Source organism: Engystomops pustulosus, chromosome 3, assembly GCF_040894005.1.
Source record: "Engystomops pustulosus chromosome 3, aEngPut4.maternal, whole genome shotgun sequence".
Classification (NCBI taxonomy): Eukaryota; Metazoa; Chordata; class Amphibia; order Anura; family Leptodactylidae; genus Engystomops; species Engystomops pustulosus.
The window spans coordinates 163,624,117-163,641,006 of record NC_092413.1 but is presented as its reverse complement, the minus strand read 5'-3'; the positions used below and the strand labels follow the sequence as shown (position 1 = coordinate 163,641,006).

At 37.7% G+C, this 16,890-nt stretch overlaps 1 protein-coding gene across 8 annotated transcripts in view; it reads right to left on the bottom strand.

The window, feature by feature from the left end:
- The window catches only part of MECOM (MDS1 and EVI1 complex locus), a 342,926-nt gene that overhangs the window by 28,086 nt on the left and 297,950 nt on the right, over window positions 1-16,890 (bottom strand). For 4 of the 8 annotated variants that reach the window (XM_072142856.1, XM_072142860.1, XM_072142859.1 and 1 more), the window contains exon 3: window positions 6,954-7,088. In XM_072142856.1, coding sequence (XP_071998957.1) covers window positions 6,954-7,088 — 135 coding nt within the window. Of the gene's footprint in view, window positions 1-5,649; window positions 5,671-6,953; window positions 7,089-9,063; window positions 9,452-9,492; window positions 10,498-16,890 lie in introns of those variants that run through there. The other 4 variants (XM_072142862.1, XM_072142864.1, XM_072142863.1 and 1 more) reach the window with 4 other exon arrangements.

Below are 16,890 nucleotides of genomic sequence, written 5' to 3'. Positions count from 1 at the left end.
AAACCTAAATATAGGCCGTGTTTTTTTATCATTAGAAAAGTTAGTTTCAATCTAAATGCAAAGCAACTTCTTTAGTGCAAATGTTTCTATGGATTTTGAAAATTCCTTAACAATTACATAGTAATCCTCAAAAATATTTAAAAATGTGGCGCTTTCAAGTTTAGTTCTGGCATCCAAAATAGGGAATATTTTGTACAGAACTGTAGTATATATTGTTGCCATTTTGATATATTATTCAGAATACCACTGATAAGAGATACGTTAATGCTCTTTGGCCATTTGAAGTAGTGAATCTATTTATAGTTAAAGGTCTTCAGCTGGTGTTTAGGTTCTTGTCGCATAGTTATACTTTAAACTTATGCACATCTATATTTAATAGGCGACCACTCTAATTTTAAACAAAAACCTCTAATGGATGTCACTGAAAAGAAGGTTCACACTGGAAGTGTACTTCCCTTTAGGAACAATGAACTTCTCTCAGCACTTAGCATCACCTCTTTTGGCAGCTTTCACAGGTTCAGCTTATTGGCTTCCTTTCCAGCAGCATGTTGACATTTGAATTGTGACATATTAGAACTTTGCATTGGCTTCTCGGAAACAGGCAGGTTCAGAAGACAATACTCCCCAAGACAGTTAAGTTTTGCAATACTCCCTTTCCCTACGATTGTAAACATGATCGTCTCAAGTACTTCTAAACCACCATTAAAGAAAAGCTCTGACTCCTGGTGATAACTTTGCTGGTGGCTATTGCAGCACATGGTAGCAGCAATAAGTTTAACCTCATATTATGTGTTACCATTTCCATCTAATAATTGCTGAAACATCTTTTACATCATCTTCAGGATTGATCAAAATCCAGATTCTTAATCTTTACATACACAAACACATGTAATAATTTGTCCTATCTGGCAAATGTTGATGGGGAAATCCTTCAAATTGGATTTGCTTCAATTAAAGTATCATGAATTGTCTTGTCTAAATATAGCAAATAATAAATACTAACAAAAATGTAGCATATACAAGGCTAAAAAAGTTTACAAAAATGTCGAAATAATACACTTTACGATAGTGATCAAAAGTTTACTGTATACTTTTTATATCAAAATACATGGGTTACTATTACTATTTATAGATGTGCATCACAAAATAAATGCCCTCAAAGATGAGGTTTATAACAATTTCATGATTCTTCTTTAAACTACATGTGCTCCTTACTCTAGTGGAAGGCTGCGCCATTATGAAAAATTGCACTAACCAAAAGGGATCATATCAAGTATGTGCTTAGTCATTACAACACCACCCTGCTAACCACAAGCATTATAAACAGATTTCCTATTGTTTACCATTAATCTACAATTAGCACATTCATTAAAATAATCAGGATGTTATCATGATAAACACAACCCAGAGTCCTGCGCCAGTAAATTATGTAACCCTTGATCTTGTAAACCGATAGCTTATATAGATCCCACTAGAGATACTATGAAATTGGCTCCCTATGAAATTGGCCCTCGAATGTGTGTAGATGAAATAGGAAAATTAGATTGTGAACTTCCCTGGAGACAGGTTCTGATATGAATGTGTTTTATGTGGACAGTGTTGGGATTATATTTATCAAAGAAAAATTTTAGGATTTTTGAAAGTCAGATAATACATTTCAAACATAAAAAACACAAATATGACTTATCAATAAATTCTATTAAAAAAAAAATAAATCAAACATAATGGGAAAAAAAATTCCTGCAAATCTGCCAAACCCTCAACATCCTCATCCATTTGATACAGCGATCTCTCTACCAAAACTAAATTTACACATTGCAATTAAATTTTTAAAAAATCATTTGGTGCCGGTTGTTGACAAGTTAAATGGCTGGCACCCTAGTGATGTCATAGCCAGCTCTCTGCAATGGGAGGGGCTAGTCAAACTTTGATTTCTCCATGCTGCTGTAATGTTTGTCGGGTGTCATATTCGCCTGGCTGTTTGGGAAAGGAAGAAATGCTCTCTTCGAGGACATAAATTAACGGCTGTTCTGCAGAAGGCCAGCGACATAAGAGCAAAAGTGTTTCGAAAGCAGCAGTACATGAGTGGTGAACTTCATGCTTCATAAATTATATTCACATAAATACGTTTTATGCAGCCCTATTACACTAGATATTATTTATTATTCAAGGAGGGTAAAATAACCTTTGCACTGCCAATAGGAATCTCTCCAGCCATTTCTGTCACCGGCTTGTTTTAGGAAGCAACAACTTCACATCTTTTTTTTTTCCTTCTCTCTCTAAATAAATATTCAAGATTGCGTTCCAAAATATACAACCTAGATATTTACCGCCTCAGAAATGTGAACTCTCACCTATCGGATTAAATCTTTACATTTGTACAACTCTAGACTGAAAAGAGAAAAAAATCATTACTTAGAAAGGACACAGGAAAGGCCAAAATGATTCCCCTTTGAAATAGGTGATGCAGGTCCTGATGTTCAGCATTAAATCTTCACTGTCGGCCATGTACAGGTCATTTCATTTAGGATTAATGGACTCCATTTGCCATCTCTAAAAATGACTGAAGTGTGAATTATGAATGACCTTTGGCCTATTCAGGAAGTTGTAATAATTGAACTAATAAAGGAAAATTTTCCTCTGTGTTGCAGCAGACGGCTGCTGGAAGTCGTCTTTGAAGGAAAATGTTGATTTTGTCCATGCTTCAGTGAAAAGCATCGCATGCTCCTTGTACGATACACTATTATTTATGGACCATAAAATAAGCCTGGGTAGAAGTGCATTGTAAAGCAGACTTAAAGGACAAGCTGCAATGATCATGCAACCCATGTCACACTATGGGACACCTCAGACTCTGGAACAAAACCCATTTCCTAGTGCATCACAGCAGGATTTTATCTGTCCCAGGATACATAGAAATATGCGCTAGTGTTTGCCTTTTTTACCCTGCAACGACATCCAAGATTCCTGTTGAGAAACAGATGACCATTAAGCTTCAGCAAGTCTACGCTATATAAAAATAGCTGCATCCTCCAGCAGAGAATTGGCCGCTGTGAAACACTCAGCTTCTCCTGGTGAAAGGGTCATGCACTTGTGCAAGTATAGTGCATAGTAATAGATTTTACTATAGGGAAGGTAAACGGGCTGTCGTACTATATATCAGCATACACAGTTATGACATATGACAGTAACACAAAAAAAGGTAATTCTAGGTTATCCAAAATTTTACTTTATAATATTAGGGCGATTTGCAGATATCAGTCGCCAAACAAAATTATTTTCAACAAAGCTAATAGAATTTTTTTCTAAAATATATCTAAAATTTAAAAATGTAATTGTTTATGACATAGGAAAAGGAGTTTAATAGCAGCAATATAGAGTTTGATGGTAGTTCTACAACAGCCAACTTTATAGAAAATTCTATAGTCAATTGTTGAAGTCGTTATGCAAAGTCAGAGTAAATCTTTACATAAATAAAAGCTTATTTGTAGCACGAAATAGCCATAAAGTAAAAAGTATAGATGAAAGTATGCTCTACCAAATCTTTCTACCCACAAAATGTATCATCTATGCAATATAGACCAGTGCGAAAATAATAGAGTTCCTGTATGGGAAAAGTTAATTTCGCTTGCCTTGGGGGTAAAACTTTTGGGAAGTTTCAGGATGTTTTATCCATCAAAACATACCTTGTTCTGTGCAGTACGGAATGCACTATTAAATCCCCCACAAGTATAAGAGATTGGAGACAACATCTTTATTGTTTTACAAATTCAGACCTCTTTGGAGGGGTTTTCGCTACACTAGGACCCCGATTTATTATACACATATTGCTCTCTAGGTAATTGTTAGGGTTTTAGAGAGTGATCATTGATATAAAAGTGAAACAACAGAACCCAGGTCATAGTAGTGTTAACAACACAGAAACAGAACTCTTAAAAGTGGGAAACAGAAAGGTGAGAGAACCCGGGATTTAATGCAGGGCCCTCGTGAAAGAACTGCACTGCGCGACCTGCAATAAATGCAGAGCAGCCTGCGCTGGGAATGAAGTGGGATGACTGTACACACACATGGTGCTACTACACGGAAGGCAATTTGCGGCAGGTTGAGTTTACAAATAGAGATGTCAGGAGCAGCAGGGAGAGCACTAACACAATCTTTACAAGATGCATTAGAGGAGTGGTTTCCAAGAGACTCAAATATTTTCACAATCCAATAATTAAAATGGAAATTAGAAAGACTTATTTCCGAGCCAGAGAGGCCTATAATTTGCATAGCAAAGTTGGCATGTGCTTTTGTATATAAATTTTTTTTGTTAAGAACTGAAAGCATGCGCTGATTCAAAGAATAGGCCAATGCTTATTGACTTATATCGAAGACCCAAAATAAATGCACACAATAAGGTTTATAACAGATAAGAACATAACAGCCTCAACATTGTCCTCTTAAGTCACAAATGCTGCAGGACAATAGCGCAGCTGACTAGTGGCATGAGAGGGGTTAAGGTCAAATATCAAAGAGGCGGATGAATCAGGCTTCTTAGTATTGTAATCTTTACAGCAAATCAATTACAGGTTATTGTGGTGATAAGCAATGGCATGCTACAATTCTATCCAGCAAATAGAGTGCAAGCTATTGAAGACAGGGTTGTCTTATACAGTAATTTAGGACTGTGTTAGGCTTAACACTGCATAATATTACAAAAAAATTTAAAAAAATATTATCCACTATTTAGATCTTTAGAAAAAACAAATTTTTCATCTCTTGGACCATATGATGTGCATTATAAGTTAAATACTTACTATTTATATATTACAAAATGGAAGAATGTTTGTAAAAAAGTAATAACATAATACTTAAGAAAAATTTTAACTGCAAAAAAAAAAAAAAAAAAAAAAAACTTCCATGCCTATAGAATATACACATACAGTGTACCTACAATGTAACCAATTTCAATAATAGGAAGAACAGCATTCCCCAACTTTGAGAGATATAGATAATTATCCGGATAGTTTTATAGTATATGTAAATGTCAGGGAAAAGAAAAAGAAAAACAAAAACCAGACCAACGAAAAATAATTATCATGGCTACACAGCGAGGACTTTTACACTGTGATGTTATAACAACCTGTGGCCACAATTTTACAAGCACATTTGGCATGAAATCCTGTTAGGAGACAAATTACTGCAGTTAATGCTAAGCTTTCAGACACTATGCAATTAGGAGGGCCAGAATATTAAGTCATGTATATGCCAGGATGGAACGTTCCACCAACATCTAGAATCTGTGTCAGGAAAACCATCCAAATTATTTGTTTATTCAACAAACGCCAGGCATTTTTTCGACAGAAATTTAGGATTTAGCCTTTTTATTCTATTTAAAGAAAAACTAGTTAAAATAATGTTATTCTGGATAAAGGAGAATGTGTGAAAGTTAGAATTGCAGAAAGGTTTGTAAATCGCTGTTCTATGTCTAATAAAACATCAATCATGTATTCCGCTTAGTGCGTTATCGGCCACCGGCATTTAAAGGGTTAAGCAATAATAATCCGCACGGTGGACGTGATTGTGGGAGGAAGTAAAAAGCTTCTTGTTTCTGCAGAATCCTTAGCTGGAAGAAAAACTTTGGGTGTGTATATGTTAATCTCATACCTCCAGCTGTCTCAAGCCTCAAACCTGTCCTTCAGTCAACCCTGTAGTTATTAGTGGAGGTCCAGCCTAAGAATCTGCTTATTTGTAATATGCCTATTCTGTTTCAGGTGCAGTGTAATGTTTGCTTGGGAGTTTCACAGGTGAGTTAAAGTAATTAGCGGTTAACAATTACTGCTGATCAAGTGTCTCCCATCTATACAGTGATATTGAATAATCTCTTACACAATGAGGGTGTTCATTATGTGATGAGTACTGCTTATTCACCAGTTGGCAGATCTTAGTCTTCATGCAAAAGAATAAAAGGTCCTGGAGAACCTCTTAAGAAATCCCTTTCATCCTGCTCCTAAGAGCAGCTTTCTCAGACTTGAACAGGACCAGGCCAGGTCGCCTTAACCTCTCAAGTCCTGGAGAAGACAACATCAGGGCACCACCGCAATAAATAAGTCGCACAGACTGAAAATCATACCTAATATACAGAGAGCCAGACAGCCTAGTCATACTCTAGACACTACCTCTTTATTAATATATGCTATTATTTACCTACAGATTATATTGATTCATATTAAAATTATATAACAGTCCAAAAAGTTACAAATTTACAAGCACACAGTATTTAGGTATATTAGAATATTTGGTATTATTATTAGAGAAACACATTCAATATAAGTGTATATATTTGTAAATACAATACAATTTTATAGTAAACTATTAATTACGATTCTATTTATGATAATCAACAATGAATATTTTTCAGACTGGTTCAAATATTTTTTTTTTTTTTAAATGAAATATGTAATAAACCAAATCCATATTTAAAATATTACAAGTCCTGTCTTGTCAAACATTTAATAATTATAAGAGAATTTAAGTAAATATTTTTAAAAATTTTCTGCATTTTGACTCTTTAGATATTGGCAGCATTACTACAGGACATTACTACAGGACTCTTTAGATATTGGCAGCATTACTACAGGACATTACTACAGGACATTACTACAGGACATTACTACAGGACATTCAGACTGGTTCAAATATTTTTTTTTTTTTTAAATGAAATATGTAATAAACCAAATCCATATTTAAAATATTACAAGTCCTGTCTTGTCAAACATTTAATAATTATAAGAGAATTTAAGTAAATATTTTTAAAAATTTTCTGCATTTTGACTCTTTAGATATTGGCAGCATTACTACAGGACAATTTAATATGTAATCTATCAGGCTATTGGGGAAGCACAATCTATCACATATAGGCCTTATGTATGATTGTATAGTAGTAATCGAAAACAAATAATGAGACCTACCTGGTCATTTAGCTGATATGGCACCAAATTATGCTGATGGTAATATCCAGCAAATCTGATAAATTTCAGCCAGTTTCCTACATCTGGTTGACTGGCGTTAATGCAGAATTTCACATTACAATGTTCATCCAGGATCTGAGGAGAAAACACATTGGCATTCAGGTTACACAATTATCCCATCTAAAAAGTGGCATAAAATTCATACAACTCTATAGAATTTAATAAAGCTGGAATTGAAATATTTTAGAAACTTATATTCTTTAACACTTGAATATAAATCTTGGTCTCAGGGCTACAGGAAGTTTTATTGTGTGCAGGAATTTGCTAACAAGGCGAAGCATTTGCTGTGAATAAAAGCACAGAATACAGAATGTGGCTGCCTGTAATTTTGTCTATTTCTCCAGCATGGATCACCTTCGCTCTATAAACTCCTGACAATAAAAAACGGATTTACTTTTTTTTTTTTCTTTTTTTTTTCCACTTTTCGTTGTAGCCCTGAAGGGGTTAAGCCTTGTAATTACTCCAGCCCTAATTTGTAAGAATTCACATCAGATCTCCAGATTTCCTCCCAAGTCGTTTTTATTGCAGTCAACAATAAGCCAAATGTCTCCTAGAGGTTTAGAAACTCTCCTGAATATCCACATTGCAAATGACAGTGTTATTATCCCCTGTCTTGTAGGGTCTTACTCTCTCATCACTAGAATTTATAGCCCAACTTGATGTGCATGTAGTCAATGGGGTGTAATGGTGAAATGAGGATTAGCAATATACTGGAGAAACTATCTATTTTAGCACTGCATGATCACACCAAAGGTTTCACTCACTGTAGAGGACCTAGTCATAGAATAATATTACTATAGGATTTTACAGTATGCTGTAGGATCTATTATTTCCTCTCCCTGATCATGTTATAGTTTTCTAACATTGTACAGAGAGGAGGCTGGCATTGCTGGGCATGGCCCAGGCAGAAGTTGCAGATCATTAACTATATAACCAGATGAATAGGAGCAAGTCTGGAGCTTGTATGAAGAGCACTGGGCAAAAAGACCTCTAGAGAAGGAGCAATTAAAGTCCAAGCTACAATAGCCCCCCATATACAGCCCTCTCCATCACCACAAAGCCTGACAGTCTTTTATAGGGTTAAAGGCTACAATGTATGCTGCACAGAGGTCTCAGCTCTGGACCCTTCTATAAGAATACAGAAAAGTTCTATCATATCCTGCTGTCCATAAACCCTTCCTGCCCTGCTATGATATGTAGTAGCTAAACAAGTATATCCATGTGTGAGATCCTCCATAGAGTATATAGATAGGAGAGATTGTCAAGTATAGGTAGTATCTATACGAGTGATATACAGTTACTACATATTGTAGAAAATAAGTATATACACGTGTGAGATTTTCAATATAGGAAATAGCTATACAAATAAATATTATATACGTGATATTTGCCACAGTATGAAAAAACTGCATAAGTATATGGATCTGTGAGATTTTCTATGTAGTCAGAATCTATAGGAGTATATCGATCTGTGAGGTTTGAAAGAATAAGTAAAATATATACAAGTATATAGATCCGTGAGGTTTGCTAGACAAGTATATAGATCTGAGATTTTCTTAATATCTTGTATATACATCTGTGAGGTTTGCTACAAATGTGAAAATATATTCAAGTTTATTGCTCTTTGAGACTTTCTTAATATCTAGTATCCATACAAGTATATAGATCTGTGAGTTTTGTTACAATATGTAAAATATATAGATCCGTGAGGTTTTCTAGTATCCATACAAGTATATAGATCTCTAGTATCCGAAGGCCTAAGCAAGTTGTGATCCTCAAAACTTAGACAACTTCTCTATCGATATTGCTACACTACAAATGTAGCATGTAAAATTAGAAAAACTCCTCAAAATCATAAATCGCATTATAAATACACAAAAAACGGCACAAGTAAATCGCCAGATTTTCTAACTCCTGATTAAATTAATTTTTTTAAGCGTCAACTTTTACCCGCGATGTAGTTGGACGATTAAATCTTGCGATTAACGCGGATATTAAATAGTAACTATTGTTATCTGCGGAGGAATGGAGTGTTGGAGCAGTGCGTTACCTGAATGTACAGCTGCAGTGTCGGAGCAGTGTCCCAGCAGCAGTTAAGGCGTGTGATCTCCTGCACCTGATCTCCCGGGGACTATCACATCACCTGGAGGATTTACTGCTAATACCCTGGATGAATGGCCTTATGCTGAGAATGGTGAGGGAAAGTGTCCTTATCTACAAGTCCTAGCGATCCCTCATACATACACTATAGATACATGTGTAGGGGAATATATATTATATATAATAGAGGAGTGTGCACATGTAGCGGCAGTGCAGTCCATGTACATACTATAGAGGAGAAGGAATAGCACACCTAGGAGCAGAGGGAGGACACAGCCTGAAACTTCACAGGGGAACTCCAAGTGTAACCACAAGTGCAGAGCACAGCCAAGAGCTAAGCCTCCACATCACAGCCTGTGCCAGAGCAGCCCTCACTTACCTGAGCAGGAGGAAGCCCTGTCTCCAGCAGATCCCAGCCTCCACACCAGGATCCTGACTAGGACACCTCCCTGTTCTCTCACTTTCTTATCAGTCCCTGCTGGAGAGTCAGGACCCCACTGGGTGATATCTCCTGGAGCTTGGGTGATCCTGGGAATCTCCTTCTAGAAAGCCATATCCAGCTACACAATTCCTGGTGGTGACAGCAGCTCTCAGTGTCCAGGACTGATGAGAAGACTTGGAAATACGTCCCAGGATGGAGCTCCAAGGTTCTTCACACTGAGATCCTCCCGGGAGCCATCCCCTTCCCAAGTCTTCAATGAGCTCTGAGAAGTTCTCTATGTGACTGCTGAAGTGTCTCTATAAGGAGGATGAGATCGGCCATCCAGAAAGAGGAGGAGAGGGCTATCTCCCAGCACAGACACTGGCTCCTCTCTCAGGACATTCTTAAAGTGACAGCAGCAGTAGCCTCCTGTAGAAGAAGAGGTCACTAAAAGGTCGCTAAAGACTCCTATAGGACACTGTGATTACAGATGCACCATCCCCTTCAGCATGTCCATTGCATCCAGCAATCAGCGACCAATGGGGAGATCTGGGGTGGGTGGATTTCATTCTTACAGGGAAATCTCTTTAGCCTTTGAAGAAGTCTGCTCAGTCTGAAAGCCTTGTCCCATCATTACTAATAGAGCAGAAAGTGCTCAGTGCAACCTGAGGTGACTGCGATCCTCCTTGTAGCTATAAGAATACTAATATTTGGACATTTTTTTAGAAAAGCTGAGCAGATATAACAGGGTTAAATTAGTTTTCCTTTTCGGTGAATTTTACTAATTTGTTGCAGATAAATTCTAATTAATTGGTTAATGACTTGCTAACCCTCATCACCTGTTTATTTACTGATGTTTAATATTTTGATAAAATAATTTTCTAAGACGATTTACAAATGCATTGGAGCAACAAAATCTTTGTTTTGAATTCTTTTAATTTATTTATTTTTTTATGTATCGCAGAGAACAGTTTTGCTTTTTCCTATCTGAAGATCGGATCATAAAAAGTGTTTGATATGGATCATGTTTCTTTTGGCTCTCCCTTACTGAGTAACTCGAAAGAATTTCGAATATTATAAATGTGCCCTGTTATAAAGTGCTATTTATTTAAGAGGAGGGGGCAGCTTTCATGACCAGAGATGATGATTAATTTGTCTCAGCAGACTGTTATCTGTGACATTGAACTGCTGCTCTAGATAATGGCCATTGTTTCTGTAAAAATCACACAGCAATGCTAGGTAAGACAGGAAAAATCCTTTGTAAATAACCTTAGAACTGGCCAGAGATTCCCATAGACTTGGGTGCTTGAGAACCTTAAAGAGGTCCCGGTTTGCTGGTCATTGGTTTCCTGCCCTCCCTCATCTCACCCATTGTTGGGGAGTTTCTTTCTTAGTTTTTTTTATTTAGCCATAAATTGGAGCAGCTCTAGCTATGAGCTATTTTCTTCCTGTCAGGATGAGGGATTTGTTTTATGATGCATTGTGTATTAAATACAAGTAATCTGGGAAACTGATTGCTTGAGTCCATAGGTCTGATCTGAGAATATGATAGGGGTATCCCTCTCCCCTCCTTTTTGAGATCAGGAAATGTTGCTGGCTATTGCTATCAGTAAAAGTGCTGGGGTCTCATGTACTGGAGATTTCTTCTTTCTCACTTTGTTTAGGGTGGAGGAGTCTGAATGCTGCTGCAGTTCATGAAACTTTGCACTTAATTTCCCATACAACCAGCAGGTGGCGCTGCTTCCTGGAGTAAATAGCGACCCTACACTGGAACTGGCTCTTGCTACTCATAGCAAACTTTCACACAACACCCAATAACACATGCAGTAAAATGACCCACACTAACTCTTTCCATGCTGGAATCACACTTCCCTGCTGTGCTTACGTAATGGCTTACACGTTTTGTCCTGCAACATGAGGTGTAGTCTGACAGAGATTGCAGAATGGCAATGAAGGAGTTAACGCAATAAAGGTTTGGACAAGTTTCCTTCTCCTGTTGATGTGGAACTACAATATCCAGCATATCTGACAAATCCGTGGCAGACACCATTATGATATACGAGAAGACCCCAATAATATATATGTTTCTGCTTCAGATCTTTGATTTACCATGATGCAGCAAGTGATTATAAATAATATATTCACACTTCAGAGATGCCAGTTATAAAAACCCCTTGGAAAGACCATTCTCTTTCATGGCATTTGTTGCTGGGGTTTTTATTTACGGATTCCTTTTTTTTGGAATGTTTTATGTTCATTTTTTTTCCTGCTTCTTTTTGCAGCCGTTCTGCAAGCATCAGACGCGTATAAGGGTATGTTCACACGTTCACTTTTTACAATGCAGTTTTTGATGTCCAAACCTGAAGTAAAGTGGGAAAAATGAAGATTTATTCTCATCCACTATGATCCCCACCTGCTTTTGCCCCTCGAAAAATTGCATCTGAAAAACTGAATGTGTGAACGCGCCCCTACAGCTTTTTAGTTTGCCTTGGCCATGGGAAGGAGCTCTTCCTTTGCATTGCAAAAGTTGGTTTCCGCACCAAGATCAGAATTTACTGCACAGAAATGTGGTACAAAATCTACACAATAAATATTACACATGCAGATACCCTATAGGACTGCAAAATAGCAGACCCAGAGCATAGCACCATCCAAGGGCTGTTTATGTGGCCCACTATCTTAATCCCTTTGAGCCAATGCCCTATTGCATTTCCATTTTTTCGCTCTCTTCCTTCAAAAGCTATATATATATATTTTAGTTTACAGAGCTGTATGAGGACTTGTTTTCTGTGGGACAAATCATACTTATTCTCAGTATGCAATGTACAGGGAGGCTGTAAAAAAAATTCCAAATGTGTTAAAAATTAAAGGAAAAAATTCTTGCCAACTCCTCTTTATTCTTTGGGCCAGACCAATAACACCAAATTTATATAGGTTTTAATACATTTTGATCTTTTGGACAAATAAAAATTTCTTATTATATTCATATTTTAGTGTACAGACCTGTGTAAGGTATATTTTATTTGCATGACATGCTGACCTTTTTCATTGCTAACATTTTGGAAACTGTATAACCTTTTGATCATTTTTTATTCAAGTTTTTATCTGTTGTAAAAAAAAAAAAGTGCTGATTCGATCATTTATTTTTGTTAGATGGTTGAATTGCTGGGAATAATAGTTTTTATATTTTGATAAAGCATTTCGGGAATTGGTGATTCATAACATCAGTGTATGCTGATTTGATACATTTGGATTAAACTTCCGGATCACAGTAACTTCATCATAACATTGCTGTATTCCAATGATGCCATGGGGGGGGCAACAATCTGAGCCAATATAGTGCAGCATCTCAGTACTGCTTGTGGCTTTGCTGTTCTATGGAGAAGAAGGGACTCCGTACATAATATATCAGTGTGACCATATCACTATGGTCAGTCCATAGTCTGTAATTCATGGACTGACCATGGTTGTCTGTTTAAGTCTTAAAGGGGTTGGTCACTTCACCTAATGTTTTTATTAATGTGTGAAAGGGGCAGGATATAAGTTATTTTCCCAATATACATCTATTAATAGTTCTACTCCGCTTTCTTGATATGTAAAGTGAAGCCTCCTGTCTTTTACCTCATCAGCCGGCCATTCCTGTCCATAAAATGGATGGAGATGGAAGGTCATGTGCTCTCTAACACTCCATGAGCAATCGCCCTGGCAGGTTCTTGATCTTATATTCTGAATACTATCATAAGGTCCTGGCAGGGTGATTGCCATGGACAGTTACAGATCACATGACCCTCCATCTGCGGCCATTTTATGGAAAGGAATGGCCGGCTGATGAGGTAGAAGACAGGAGGCTTCACTTTACATATCACTTTACATATTAATAAAATACTGCCCCAACACTTACACAGATATTACAAAATACAAGATGTAAAGTGGCCAACCCCTTTAAGGCTGGGGCTATGGAGCTCAGGATCATCAAAGGATAATCCACAATGATTTGCATTAGTGGCATAGCAGATGAGATTTACTGAGAATCTACCAGTATTTATCGGCTACATACACAGGCCATTGGGGAACATTTATCAGGGCTTCTATGCCGCAAAACTGGTGTAGAAGCCATGGAATAATCACAATTGCAAGTAAACAAAAGCAAATGCGTTTTTCCCATTCACAGCATTTCCGCGTCAAGGAGGCGTGGAGGAACATGATTGGCAGCAGAGTGTCCCACCATGAGGTGTTCTTACCCCTGCAGAGGTGTTCTTGTTGCAGCCGGAGGGCATTGAAATATAAGCTGTGCAGCCTGTCTACGCATACTACTGGCCCCCACAAGTCCCTATGTATTTCTATAGGTTCTATGGTTGTAGTTTCTACGTCCCAGTGGGTAAGCCACATGCCTCAGCCACAAATAAGGTCCCATTCCTGACAAAGTTTTTTGCCTGAGACTGTTGTGAAAAGTGCATGTTTGTATGCAGGTAGGATAATTATTGCATTATTATTGCCTCAGAATCATGTGTACATTTAGTTCATGTAAACCCTCAAGTACATCTTAATTAAAACTGGTCAAAAACGGATGCATTTTCAAAAATGCTTGCGGTTTTTAACGGACTGCTTAAAAACGGACCAAAAAACGGGTTCAAAACGCCACATGTGCCATCCCCCTAATAGAGAGGTCAGAAGCTGGGCTACCGCCATGGAGGATTTTTCTTGTGAACACGTCTGCTGTGGAATCTCCACAACAGAAATTTTGCAGCAGACAGACCCGACTATAGAGATGAAAAAGCCTAAATAAAGTCCCATGTAAACCACAAGGACACGTTTAGCACTCCAATATGTTCATCCAGCTGATAATTCATTATGAACGCACCAGGTTTGCAGTTCATAATAAAATCTGTCATTCATACATGTTATCATGATTTTTGAGATATTTAGTTATTTAGAAAAAGTTTTGTGACAATTGTCGCATCCATGTACAACTACATATATTGTCATTGGAAATCCTGGTGTAATGTAAACTCACTTTTGAGCTAATCTAAGATGATTTATCTCAGGATAATCTGTGTAATGCTCTGCTTGTTGTCTACAAATAATTGTTTCACAATAGTCATTATCCTAAAGTCAGCCACTATGTGTCATTTCCCAAGCTGTTCTGCTAGAATGGTTAGTGTGGGGATGCCCTCAGTGAACCGATAGGTATCCTTCTGCCCCAATGCCCCGAGGAGAAGAGGAAAAGGAAGGAACTTTTAGGAAACCTGGAGCCAGTTAATGAGCCCCAGCTCCGGTGTTAAATTCAGTTCATCCTATGGGAGTATCAGGGGTCTGTGTCCATCACATCAAGACACACAAATGCCTGTTCCCCCACAGTATACTACTGCTCACAGATCTGTTCCTGCTCTGGCCTCCAGTCACTTCTACTGCAACTCACTCCCAGTATTGTTCAACATAGTAACTTCAGACACTTCAGGGTCAATAAAACCACAAAGGCTGAGATGAGCTCAAAAAATTAATAAATAACATAAAAACATAATCACAATTTTGTTTTTTAAGATGGATTTTGGTATTTGGTACACATATGCCAATATACTGTATATATTCATATTAGTCATGAGATGAGTTTTGGTCTAATACATCCATTTAATGGGGATGCACACAAGACTTCATTTCTACGGCCAGGATTAGCATTGAAGAGGAAAATTAGGAAGAATATAAAAGTGTCATCAGTGCAAACCATTAAATATGTCTAACAAGAAGATCCTTGAAGTCCGTGGCCTTCGTTCATCCCCTGATTCCTCTCATTTATGGGTCATTTACGAACATATTTCTTTGTGAAAGCACCCAATAAGAATGTATATAAATATCACTGACTATTAAAATCAATTCAGCATGGCCTAGAGGTTACCTCCAAGATTTTCCCACTCCCTTCCCATTTATGCCTGGCTACACATAAGCAGTCATGTGTGTCCCTTGTTCTGTACTACCCAGACAGGGATGGCAGCAATGTCAATAGTGCAAGTCAAACTACTTCCACAATCATCATCATAAGGTACATTTTCATCAGGTCTCATGTGTATCAACAGCAAGAAAATCCCAGCAAACATAAAAGGGCCCTGACCTCTGCCCTGCTGCACTACTACACCCAGATAAAGCTCTGATTTCTGCAATGTGGATTACTAAACTTTATTCCAAAAAGATACATTTGTTTTAAGCAGAATATTTTGAGATTTCAAATGCTCTTTGTTTAATATTATTCCTCTATGAATTAAGTTAAGGATTTGGAGAAGAGAATGAAGACATTTCCTGGCAGAAATGACAATTTTGGAGAAAAGTCTGCAATGCAAAATATGTAACAGCCCCCCCCCCCCCACCTATCATGTGCCAACACATGGGTCTTCATTTATGGCAAAGTGGCTTTGGTTCCTGTTAGAAATATGGAAAAGGGTGAAGTTGCATCTCTTCGTACCATTTTCTTGACAAAATTATAATTTTTTTCTCAATTTGCCCAGGAAGGCCAGAATGTGTTGCCTTAAAATTATTCTCCTTGGCTAGGCTGCAGGGGGAAACTCTGCCACTGCCAATGTGGTCTACCGGTCGGAACTTGTGGAGGCCCTAGTCTCTTAGTGAAAACAGGCGCCAGACCGCCGTTGAAGGTGATTTTTTTTAGACTGGTACAGGCGGTCCCCTACTTAAGAACACTCGACTTACATACGACCCCTAGTTACAAACGGACCTCTGGATATTGGTAATTTATTGTACTTTAGTCCTAGGCTACAATAATCAGCTGTAACAGTTATCAAATGGGTCTGTAATGAAGCTTTAGTGTTAATATTGATTCTTATGACAACCCAACATTTTTAAAATCCAATTGTCACAGAGACCAAAAAAGTTCTGGCTGGGGTTACAATGATAAAATATACAGTTCCGACTTACATACAAATTCAACTTAAGAACAAACCTACAGACCCTATCTTGTATGTAACCCGGGGACTGCCTGTATTCTAAATGCTGGTCTTAATGAATTCCCCTCATTGTGCTCCGTTTGGCAAACTTCGCCCTGCGACTATTGCCTGGGTGCCCACAGAGAGGGCTCTGAGTAAAGCCTCTGGCATGTGTGCCACAGGTTCACCACCACTGGCTTAGGATAATCTGGATTACCAAAACGTTTTACTTAAGACTGCAATGTTGTCCTATGTACCACAGTTGTTACACTGCTTTGGCATTTCTATCTCAGTATGTAAGTAAGTAGACACACAACAATGAAGCACCCAGACCTCTGCCCCGTTGCACTACTATATCCAAAATTTCAATGAGAACGGTAATATTATCCATTTCCTGACATGGGGCAATTGCCCCAAGAACCCAATT